This window comes from Musca domestica, unplaced genomic scaffold (genome assembly GCF_030504385.1).
Source record: "Musca domestica strain aabys unplaced genomic scaffold, Musca_domestica.polishedcontigs.V.1.1 1, whole genome shotgun sequence".
In the NCBI taxonomy this organism is placed as follows: domain Eukaryota; kingdom Metazoa; phylum Arthropoda; class Insecta; order Diptera; family Muscidae; genus Musca; species Musca domestica.
Window position 1 is genome coordinate 51,138,379 of NW_026712114.1, and position 12,598 is coordinate 51,150,976.

The 12,598-nt window shown below is 39.3% G+C and overlaps 1 protein-coding gene across 1 annotated transcript in view; it reads left to right on the top strand.

Annotated features, from left to right (window-relative positions):
- The window catches only part of LOC101898538 (mothers against decapentaplegic homolog 6), a 99,826-nt gene that overhangs the window by 18,534 nt on the left and 68,694 nt on the right, over positions 1 to 12,598 (top strand). The window contains exon 2 of the mRNA XM_005181972.4: positions 6,715 to 8,482. Within this exon, the coding sequence (XP_005182029.2) occupies positions 7,270 to 8,482 (1,213 nt within the window). The 5' untranslated portion in view covers positions 6,715 to 7,269. The remainder of the gene's footprint in view (positions 1 to 6,714; positions 8,483 to 12,598) is intronic.

Genomic DNA, 12,598 nt, shown 5'->3' on the forward strand with positions numbered 1-12,598 from the left:
TGTCTAGCAACCCATTTCTGTCTTTCGGGCACTGTCATTGCCAAGAACTGTTTGCAGTAATATAGGGGGTGGTCACCTTTGCACATGTGACATCTACGGATCGTGGTGGAAGCAGTCGTTGCTGACGGTTTGCTCTTCTGAATCCCATTGACAGCTTCTAATGATTCGAAACGACTCCTCAAACATTTCATGAAATGATCCATCGTTTGGAGTTCTTTCGAATCTACAATCGACTGCTCATACAACACATGAGTAGTCTTGTCCATCCTCTTTGTTAGGATGTGGATTAAGAGTGGATCCCATTCCTTTGGCCTTACTCCAAGACCCTCCAATGCCAATAACGATTCATGAAGACTATCATGAAAGTCCTTCACTGATCTGCTATCGCCAGACATGTTGGGCAGGTTTAGCATTCTCTCAAGTATAGTTGACACTTGAGCTCTCTTGTTATTGTACCTGTCTTGGAGTGTCTTCCAGGCAATGTCGTAATTCGCCTCGGTCAACTCGAGGTGCCTTATGAGTTTCTCGGCTTCCCCAGTCACGTTGGCCTTGAGATACCACATTTTTTGCACTTGTGGCAAGGCTTGCTCGTTGATCATTTTCCCAAAAATGTCAGCAAACGTCTGCCACTTCGAATAATCCCCATTAAATTGAGGGATTGTAATTTTTGGCAGATTAACTTGATTTGCCAAGTTTCCGCCTGATCTCTGCTGAGACGACGAATGATCGACCTGTGTTAGCGTCGATATTTTTTCTTTGAACTTTAACGTCTCTTCCTCTAAGAGAACGTAGGCTGATGCATCGTACCCCACCAACGTTGGGTCATCAAAGTCCTCGAACATTTTGAAGTGGATATCTTCCACGTGTGTCCACAGTTTTTCAATTGCAGCCACTGTCTGACAGGGAGCAGCTTGGCCTGAATTGCCCCTTATTAACGTTTGTATGGACTGCATTAGAGCCCTCTGACGTCTCACTAATGCAGTCACGCTGCTGGTTGCAGTAAACTGGCCTGATTGTTTTTGCACCCCCTCCCTTGTTGCGGGAAGCGGTTTCTGAGGCATTTGTTCTTTGCCCCTTTTGATGTCTGCCTCGATGTTGTCGATTGCAGCTCTGTACTCTTCACCAATGACTTGGTATTCGTTATTGGTGATATGGAGATGTGACTCTGCCGCAGGATCTGCACGAATTTTGTTTTCATTGCGATCGATCTCTGCCCAGAGTGCTTCCATTTCCTTGAGCTTTTTGCTGTAGAACTCCACCGTTCTTCTTTCCAATGGAGCCTTTTTTACGTTCGCAATTGCCTTCCTCAACTCGGCAATTGCTGCTTGTTGTTGCTCGATTACTGTAGCTAGATCCATACTGTATCCGCCTTACGGTGATTAGCTATCAGTTGATTCAGATTCTTGATGTAGGTACTGGCTTCTTCTCCAGATGTTTCTGGCTCTTAGATGGTGCTACTAGTTGTACGTAACTAGCTCCTTTCACAAATAAATATTTCAAATTCCTTACCACTGGTGGGGGGAAATTCGAAATTTATGAGTGAATCAAGTAATCCTTGTCAGGATCACGTCGGGGTCACCAAAAAATGTTTATTAATATTAATTAAAGCAGATATACACAACACTTGAATTGTGTAACCTTGGTATGTTTACAATTTCTTGTAATCTACCAAGAAAATTTATTTTTGCTTTCTATTTATACATTTTTGAATTCATTAAAACTAGCATTTAAAGTTAACTAAGCAATAAATTACTTCAGCCAATAACCCATGCAATGTGAAACCAATCGAGGTGTTTCTTTATTTAGGCTATTGGCCTGCATAAGGCAAACAATAATTATATAGGTCAGTTATATGCTGACATAGAATAAAATAATAATAAAAACAAAATTAAAAATGTGTTAGTAAAATATGTTCTTTTGAACAGTCTCAATTTCAATCATCAATATCAAATTTCAGAATTTCACTTCTATGCCTTCGCCCAATACCAAATTTTGTGGCATTGAGTACCTTTTGAATAATCATGGTATTCTTTTTCAAAACAATCAAATTTCCACCTCAGATACCAACAGTGACCTTAATATCAAATTTCAGCTCTGTAATTTCCCCCGTTAACAAATTTAGTACCATTTGGTACAATAATAGTACGCTTATATAAAATCAGCTCCTTCTCTCAACCACAAACACATTTTGTAGCGTTTAGTACTTTTCGAACAATTATAGTAGACATTTCCAAGACTACCTCCATATCTCAGATACCAACAGAGACCTCAATATCACATTTCAGGATATTAGCTATATTCCTTCACCCAATACCATATTTAGTACTATTTAGAACTTTTCGTACAATTACAGGGTGAGATAAAAAAAAGACTGCAACAACGGCAAACGCCATAATTTTTAATTTTTATACCCTACAACACTATGTGTTGGGGGTATTATAAGTTTGATTGGGCCAAAAATTATGTAACACCTCGAAATATTGATTTCCCACATAGGAAAGTATATATGGATCTTCCTATCTCGCCGAGCTGAGTCGACCTAGCTATGTATGTCCGTCCGTCTGTCCGTCTGTCCATGTTAATTTGTAATCACTCTACAGGTCGCAATTATGGCCCGATCTTCACGAAATTTAGAATGGAGGTGGGGATAAGGTCAGAATAGAACCCTATTTATTTTGGAGATGATCGCACAATATTTCGAAATGGACCAAAAACTGAAAAAAATCCTGATTTTGCCGTTGCTCTACAGGTCGCAATTATGGACCAATCGACGGAGAAATTAGCATGGGGCTAAAGCTTAGGGCTGAGCAGAAGCCTTCCGATTTTGATGTTCATCGGGTAATATTTAGTGGGTAAAAAAGACTATAACATTTGTGTTAAATAAAAGTCAAATTTTGCATTAAACCGCGAATATTTTTAGACCCGGCGAAATCACAAAAAGACGAACAGGTCAATTCTGACCGTTACGTAGATGCTGATAGTAAATATATCGGATATATATAGCGAAATATATACAATGTCTATAAACAAAGGAAGGGGATGTTAGCTAAAATGCTTATATCTCAAGAATGGCTGGACCGATTTTGACAAATTTTGTCAATTCTGAATGCCTTCCTGGCATAAAAGAATAAAATCTAAATCTTTTATTTTTTCATATTTTTTATCGCATGCGATTTTTTCCATTTGACTTATAATACTGAGGTGTACATTTTGTAATATTTTTCACCTTACAACACATGTTGGGGTTATATACAGATTGCAATTATTATCCGATCCTTACGAAAATTTTCACAAGGGTAGTGTGAGGCTCAGAAGGGATAGACATATTGGTTTTAAAGGTGTCCGCAATATATTTGGAGGTTGAAATGGACCAACAACTAAAATTGTTCCTGATTTTGCAGCCGTTATAAAGGTCACAAATTGAAACCAAAGGACACAAAATCTCGCATGAAGTTCGAGATTAGGACAGCGAGTAGAATGGACCACTACTTTTCTTTGAAAAAATACCAGCATTACTTACAGGTGATATCCGATATACACAAAAGGTGATCTTCTGGCTTTTTTATGCTGATTTCGTTATTGGGCAAATATCCCTGGTCAGGTCAGTGCTCCGTGACATAATTTCAAAAGAGAAAACTTCCAAAATCGATCTGAATATAAATATAGGGTATCACATGGTCGGCCCCGCACGACTATAGCCTTTGCTTACTTGTTTTTTTTTTTAATTTTATAGAATGGAAGCAAAAAATGCCGGAAATAGCATCAAATTTTAAATTAAGTTTGGAATTGTTCGAATTGGTCACATTTGGCACGAATTATGGCCTTCAAACGGCCAATGAAACCACGCCAAACGCTGCCCGAATGTTGCTCTGCGGTATTTTGGCCTATTCCTGGTGAAGCGCTTGCTTGAGGTGATCGATAGTTTGGTATTTTTTAGTGCCAACCTTGTTTTCCAAAATATAATAATTAATATTTAATCGGATTGTATCCGAAGATTTTAATGGCCATTGTGCGCTGGAAATGAAGCGAGGAACCTCATTTTGTAAACATTCTTGGGTGGCGCGTGCTAAGTGTGATCGTGCTGAGTCCTGTTGGAATGTCCAAGGTCTGCGGGCAAAATGTTTGCGTTTCCAAGGCTTTAATACACCCTCCAGGATATTTTCGCGATAATATTCGGCATGTATTCTGATGCCACGGTCGATTAATATGAGCGAAGAGCGACCATCGGTTGTTATGGCGGCCCTCATCACCACCATGGCCGGCGCTTGAGTTCTGGTGGCCAACCGAAGGTGTACATTTTTAGCTGACGTCATTTTGTTTGTTTACAAACTGCTGGACAACGAAAGTTTTCTCATCAGAGAAAACCAAATTCTGCAGTTCACCACTTTCGGCCAAGCGAAGCAACTCTTTAGCTCTTTTGAGTCTATTTTCTTTCTGTTGCGGTGTAAGTTCTTGCACTTTTTGGAATGTCAATGGCTTTACACCCAGCTCATTTTTCAATATTTGCCGAATGGAATATTGCGATATGTTCAGCTCACGAGGCATTTTCAGGCCACTGCGACGAGAATTTTATCAAGTTGCTTTTTTACTTTTCGAACCATTTCTGCTCATGTTTCTGTCCACTTCCTTGATATCTGGTTACGCCTCCGTTTCACGATATCGAGCGATGGTACGGGACACAAAAAATTTATATACATTTCAATGCTGGAGTGCTCTAACGATAGCCACGTCTGGTTTTCCGGCCAAATAAATAGAAATCACACTATCACGCTTGAATTCCATCACGAACAACATTTTTTCTGGAAAATTCTCATCGAAATGCTTTTGTACGTAAACACTATAATGAGCTGTCGCTGGAATAATTTTAGCAGCTGTCGGACGAGTGGCTTAGAAAAGACAACAGTCTGAAGTTGGTCGCAGTTATTTCATCTCACCCTATACAGTTATAGTATGCATTGGCAAAACCACCACCACCACCACAACGACCTCTTAGTACTTTTCGAACAATTATAGTAGACATTTCCAAAACCACCTTCATATCTCAAACCGAGATAGCAACAGCGACCTTAATACCACATTTCAGTATTTTAGCTCTATTCTTACATTCGATAGCATATTTAGTACTATTTAGAACTTTTCGTACAATTATTGTACATATTTACAGAAAACCAGCTTTATATCTTAACCACGGACACCAACAGTGAGATCTATATCAAATTTGAGGATTCCAGCTGTATCTCCTCACGGAATACCAAATCTCGTACCATTTAGTACTTTTTGTACAAATAGGACGCATTTATAAATTACTGCTAAATCTCAAACGCAGACAGCATCAGTAATCTAAATAACGAATTCCATAATTGTATCACTATCCCCTCAACCAAGATAAAGTTTAGTACCACTTGGTACTTTTCATACAATTGCCACCGAAAGCCACCTCCATAGTCAAGACTACACAAGAATAGCGACCCTCATGCCAAATATCAAATTACCCATTACCAAATTGTACCAAATATAGTACTTTTCGTCCACTTCAAGAACGCATAGCCCAAAAGCTCCCTCGCTAATTAAGAATATCAAAATTTTGGCTTCATCCGTTCACCCAAAGCCAAACTGTTCCAAATTTAGTACCGTACCGCACTCTTCGTACACATTTCCAAAATCACCTTCATACAGGGTTGCCCATATTCGACGGACCTTCCAATCGACGAGGCTTGTCCGGCGGGCAACATTCTTTGCGTCAATTGAATTTTGTACGGGAACAAATGCAAATCAATGCGAATAATCCGTTGTAAAGTGGACCAAGCCATGCCCAACTGCTGAGAACGGCGTTTTTGGGATGTTCTTGGGGACCTCTCAACACTGGCTCGTACGACAGCGATATTCTCGGCCGATCGCCTTGGTCGATGATTTCGACCAGTCGAAATTTTTCGTATAAACGCTTAATGGCGTTCTTAGAAGGCGCACTTCTCACATTTTTTTTTTTCACAATTGAATGTAAATTTCAACAATTTCAGAGCGCTCGCGTGGCCTGTATTGGTTCATGGTAAAAATCTGCTTGGACTGACGCTTCAAACGCGGTATGTCATTAAGCGATGTGACATCTCTGTCAAAAGTTATGGCATTGCCAGATGGGTCCGTCGAATATGGACAACCCTGTATAATATACTGACTTACATTCCAACCTTGATTCCCATACCAAATTTCCAAATGGTACCATTTTAGAAGTTTAGTACCATTTTAGAACTTTTCGTAACCTTTAACTTCGAATGTCCATAAATCCTTTGGTGCAAGTATCCTGCACTTCATCATTAAATTTTAATTCAAATTCTAGAATTCTAGCCGTCTGTCCATTGCAAAAAATTCAGTTTTTAGTACATTTCAGCATCTTTCGTACCCTTTTGATACGAATTTTCAAAAGAAAAAATCAGCCTTATCACTGAATCTCGTGGAAAATTTTAAAATTCAAACTTCAGCCGTTTCGTTGGGGGGTTTGATTTTCGGTCAATCACTCAGTTGTTTCACTACTCTAAATTTTGGGTAGTTTTTTATGAAAATTGATCGCCATGAGTTATCAATCAATTCGTAATTTCAATAATTAAGTTGGATACTTTTTAGCAGCAATTTTTGAATTATGTTTTAATTCCACAAAAAACGATAATTGTTTTTTTGTTGATTTTATATTTTTTCTTCTTTTTTTTCGTTCAATTACAGGAATATTATTTATTGTGTATCGAATCGATCGTGATCGCGCGCGCGCTCTCTCTCTCTCTCGTTTGTTGAGAAAGTGCAAACATTTCGTTGAATCGTCGTATTTTACTCCCCGCTATAGTGCTAATTCGTGAAATCGAACGCGTCTCTCGTTACGGAATTGAGGTAAAATTGTATCGGAAAGAGAGCAAGTCCCGAGAGAGTTCAATTGCAAAAACTTGCTCTCATTACGTTCGTTCGTGGAATCGAAACAAAAAAGAAAACAAACGCGATAGTAAATTTTTCCGTATTTTTTGCGGAAGCGGAATTGCCCTCTTCACTGAGTGTTCAACCATTGAAGTGAAAAGGTTGTTAACAGCAAGAACCAACAAACAAACCAAAAAAAAAGAAAAATTTTGTTCGGCAAACGAAAAAGGAACGGGCTACATACGACTCCAGACACCCGCAACCACCACCACCACCGTCGCCCGTATCGAAATACAAAACCAATCCAATTAGTTAAGGCGAATAATGCAAATAGGATAAGATCGATGTTACCGCTACATTTAATGTCTCTCCATGAAATTTCAAAGCGAGAAGAAAGAACTATGGCGTTATGCGTCAAAAAACCTAACAACACCTGTACGTGGGACGACCAGACAGCCACCACCGCCGCATCGCCTTCCACCTCAACACCACCCTCACGCATCGGAGCGGTCACTGTCGAGGCAGCAGACCTTCTATTGCGATGTCTCTGGCGAGAGCTCCAGCACCATGTCGCTGCGGCCGCAACTGAGCACACCCCCGCCGCCCTACAGTGCCACGGCCGTGGACATGGACTGTGTGAATCCTCGAGACTATTGTCAAACGTTTCGCCAGCCGCAGGCCTATGTAACGGACGGAGAAACGGAAACATCACTGTCGGCGACCGAGTCCGAAACCGGTTACGGCCAGAGGCCAGGTGGCTACAGCTACGTAAATACTGGCGACATAATGCACGTCGACGAGTACGAAAAACTGAACGAGATCAGTTCAGGCAGCAGCAGCAGCAACAACACCACCACCTCCTCCACCAACAGCACCAGTACCTTTCATCTGACGAAGGATCTATCCAGGATGGTGGAGCGAACAGTGACCACACCAAGGCGTGCGCAATCGAAAACGAACATTTCCCTCAATCCCGTTGCCACGACCCTTGTCAATTCGGCAACAACCCTGACCTCGGCAACAACTTCGTTTGCTGCCACCGCAGCAAAAATACTCAGGAATTGTTGTGGCGGAGGTTTTGGTTCCTCCAATTCCATTGTGACCGCAACAAGCAGTACCAACCACGATCCCTTCAGCCTGAACCCCACCACAACGATGACAACGACGACGGTGGCCAACAACAACAACAATTCCACCATGCCCTGCAACAAGGAAAGCTACGAAAACTCGAAAAACATGGCCACGTCGGCGAAAACGTATTTCGATGCTCTAATGAAAGAACTCAAGGCCCGTCAAATAACCAGCTTGTTAAAGGCTGTGAAATCGCGTCACGAACCCACAACAAAGTCGTCGACGGCGGCAGCGTGCTCGTCCAACAGCGTGACAACATATCAAACCAATTGCATCTTGATGCGTCGTGCCGAAATACTCGGCGAAGAACCGTATGTGATAGTGTGTCGCCTGTTTTTGTGGCGAGATTTGAACAATTCCTCACAGCTGAAACGCTTACCCGTATGTCCAAACGAACGCGACCCAGTGTATGTGTGTTGCAATCCCTTGCACTGGAGTCGCATTCTCGAAACAGGTATGTTACAAAATAAAGAAACCAAACCTATAAAGTTTTTGGAAAACTTTATTTATAAATTTAACTACTTAACTGAACAAATATGTATAGACGTTAGATAAATGAATTAATGCAACGCCTAAAAGTATGCATCATTCATTATATTTAACTCATGGTCGAGGTTTTTTACTTGTAGTTGGTGGAAATTTTCTTCCGTGGATATGAGACATTTATCAGAACTTTCTCGGGTAGAAGAGGTACTTTAAACTTATTGAACTCTTTATTAGGTAGACGACCTATTAACCAGTCTACCATATGTAAAGATCGCGTATTTTCCATATGAAAGGTCTTTACTAGGTATTGTAAAGGTAGGAGACCTTTGACAGTTATTTGAGCTTTAACCAGAACTGCAAAATGCAAGAGTAGAATCCACTTGCTTTCGAGTGAATTTTACTCCCATCTACTCAATTTTGAGCGAGAGTTCTCCTAAAGGTAGATATATAAAAAAGGAATATGCTCCATTTTACTATACTACTCTAATAAGAGCGAGTATACATTGTTCGTATTCGAGAATAAGAAATAAAATTCGATCGAAATCGAGAAGATTCTACTCTTGTCGAGTACTTCTGTAGGTTTTATTTGTGTACCGTTGTTTTATTTGTAAGTATGTGTATTTTTGACAGCCAATCTCAACAGGAATACTAGCGAGAGATTGAAAAATAACTTCTTTTGAAACACATACTCTTCCAGTTCTTCAATGCACTTAGAGATAATAGGTTTCATGTAGAGAGACGACCTTTCAAAAAACTCCTATCGAGAGAAGACGCCGGTCTGCCATAGATTAAAGGCCGTTAACAAGCTTCTTATCGATAAAAAAAGGTCTCGTTCAGATAGGAGATTTTTAACAGGTTTCCTTTAGATAAAATACCTTTGATACACGGTGAGATAAAAAAAAATTGCAACAAAGTCAAGCACTATAATTTTTACATTTTTTTCTCAATTTTTTTGAATGAAAGCAAAAAATATCGGAAATAGCATAAAATTTTAGAATAGGTTTAGATTTTTTCGAATTGGTAACCTTTGACAGGAATTATGGCCTTCAAACTGGCAATGAAACCGTCACAAGCTGCCCGAATGTTGCTCTGCAGTATTTTGGCCCATTCCCGGTGAAGCGCTTGCTTGAGGCGATCGACCCTTTGGTATTTTTTAGTGCCAACCTTGCATTCCAAAATACTCCAGACACAATAGTCCAACGGATTGGTATCCGAGGATTTTGGTGGCCATTGTGCACTGGAAATGAAGCGAGGAACCTCATTTTGTAACCATTGTTGGGTGCGATGGTGCTGAGTCCTGTTGAAATGTCCAAGGTCTGTGGCCAAAATGTTTGCGTGCCTAAAGCTTTAATACACCCTCCAGAATATTTTCGCGATAATATTCGGCATTTATTCTGATGCCACGGTCGATTAATACGAGCGGAGAGCGACCATCGGCTGTTATAGCGGCCCACACCATCACCATGACCTGCGCCTGAGTTCTAGTGGCCAACCGAAGGTGTACATTTTCAGCTGACCTCTTTGGCAAATGAACACGATCATTTTGTTTGTTTACTATATTTACAAACTGCCGGACAACGAATGTTTTCTCATCGGAGAAAACCAAATTCGGCAGTTCACCACTTTCGGCCAAGCGAAGAAACTCTTTAGCTCTTTTGAGTCTATTTTCTTTCCGTTGTGGTGTAAGTTCTTGCACTTTTTGGAATTTCAATGGCTTTACCCCGAGCTCATTTTTTCATTTTTTGCCGAATGGAATATTGTGATATGTTCAGCTCACGAGCCATTTTTCGGGTTTCGATCAAGTTGCTTCTTTATTTTTCGAACCATTTCTGCTAATGTTGTTGTTTTCTTCCGTCCACATCCTTGACGTCGGTCTACGCTACCAGTATCGCTAACGAGCGATGGTACGAGACCCGAAAAGTGTATTCACATTCAAATGCTGGAGTGCTCTAACGATAGACACTTGTGGTTTTCCAGCCAAATATAAAGAAATCTCACTATCACGCTTGAATTTCATCACAAATAACTTTTTTTTTCTGGAAAATTCTCACCAAAATGCTTTTGTACGCTTGTAAACAATATAATGAGCTGTCACTGGAATAGTTTTAACAGCTGTCGGACGAGTGGCTTAGAAATGCCTGCAGTCTGAAATTGGTTGCAGTTTTTTCATCTCACCCTTTATCTCCTATATAATGAAGACTTTTAATAGGCCTCCTATAAAGAAAATCATTTAACAGGTCTTCTATCGATTCAAAAAAAAAAAAACAATACCAATGGAAGACCTTTACCATGACTCCTATCGACACAAAACTGTAAATGAAAAATCCCTAAAATGTCCACTGAAAATAGTGTTAATGTTCATCTGATATCGATTAAAGACCTTTAACATATCCATCAACGGAATGTTTTTAACCAGGGTTCTTCTTCTCTCTACTCATCAACAAGAATTCATGACTCACTCTCTTGAAAATCATTTTTCTCTGAATTGACTGCGTTTACGCATTTCAATTGAACTGGTACTCTCTCTCCTCTCTCTCTGATAGTGGGAAAGAGAGAGAATACCAATATTTTCTGATATGTGACAAAGATCACGCAACCAAAATCAATCATCAAAATATTGAATTCGAAATGCCATTATTAAATTAATAATTATCAATAAATGCAAAAAAAAGAAACAACAACAAACCCCAATTAAAACAACAATGTTTCATCAACAAAAAATAAAGATAGATAGGCATGCTTTTACAATCTCCTAAAAGTAGATTGATTGCATTTCCCATTTGAAATCTGAAATTCCCAAAAACTCAGTATCCATCGTTCATTAAGTCTTCCTACTTCGTACTCATGCTGACCAAGTGCAGTGTTGGTTTGAAAAACAAACTGAAAATGAGAGAGCGAGCGAACGAACGAGCCACACAAACGAATGAGGCAAGCAACCCAATGACAACAACAGGCAGGCGTCTAAATTCTTTACAAGCGATTTGCGTAAATTTAGCAAGTGGCGCCAGGAAAATATACGCGTATGCCATTAAGTTCGCGTGGTTTGATGCGCTTGGCAGCGGCGGTGTTCGCAATTCAAAAACAACAGCAACAACACTAATGTTGTTTATCTAATTCGTGTTTGTGAGGCGATGGCTGAGTGAGTGAGTGTGTGTGTGTGTGTGGATATTGGGGTTTTTTAATGGCATAGCGTCGCCAAAAATTTCAACCAAGAAAAAAAAAATAGACGCATTTCAAGTATTTGAAATAGTTAGCCTTTTGGTGCTAAAATTTGCTGTTGGCGTTTGCTTAATGCATTTTCGAAACCGACAGAAATGAGGAACAACAACAACAAAATATATAAATGAAAATAAACAACAACTCATTGCAAATATGTATTTTTGTTTGCACACACACCTTTGTGTAGAGACGAGACTTTGTATAGTTTTCAAATAAATATTAATATTTTGGGTTGATATGTTAAAGAATGAATCATGAGAATGGTCATAGTAATGGATATTTAAAGGGTCTTTTTTTTAAAAAAAAGAAGGTAGTTGATGAAAATGAGATCGCATGTGGATAAAATACAAAAATACAAAATTTTTGAAACCACAACTTTGAAGAACTCTAATATCATAGTTGTTTTTTTTTTTTGACCCATACAGATTGGGACTTTTAAGTGCTAGACCTTGCTGAAATTTGTATCGAATAATATATGAAGTACACCAGAATAGTGGCAATTTGTTTTATAACAAATTTTTTAAAGAGCTCTGTGAATTCATATTTGAAAATGTGGTGGTAGCTTTGCAATATTTTGTTATGATGTATTTTGGGAAAGGCAAGAGGTGAATGTGATTCTCATTCACTTGCTTTCCACCAAAGTTGTCATACTAAGCAGATATTGGAGATATTAGTAGCGAGCAGCAAATTTTGCAAATCTGTCAGTTTCGTTAAAAAAACATGAAATTAAGCCAAACTTAAGAAAAACTTCAGAATTAATCAATCAACAATTTTATAACGTAATTTAACCGTTTAGTTCAATATCGGCATACTCTTTCCAACATTTCGGCGGGTGTCTCAAGAACAAATGCTTCAATATTGTCGT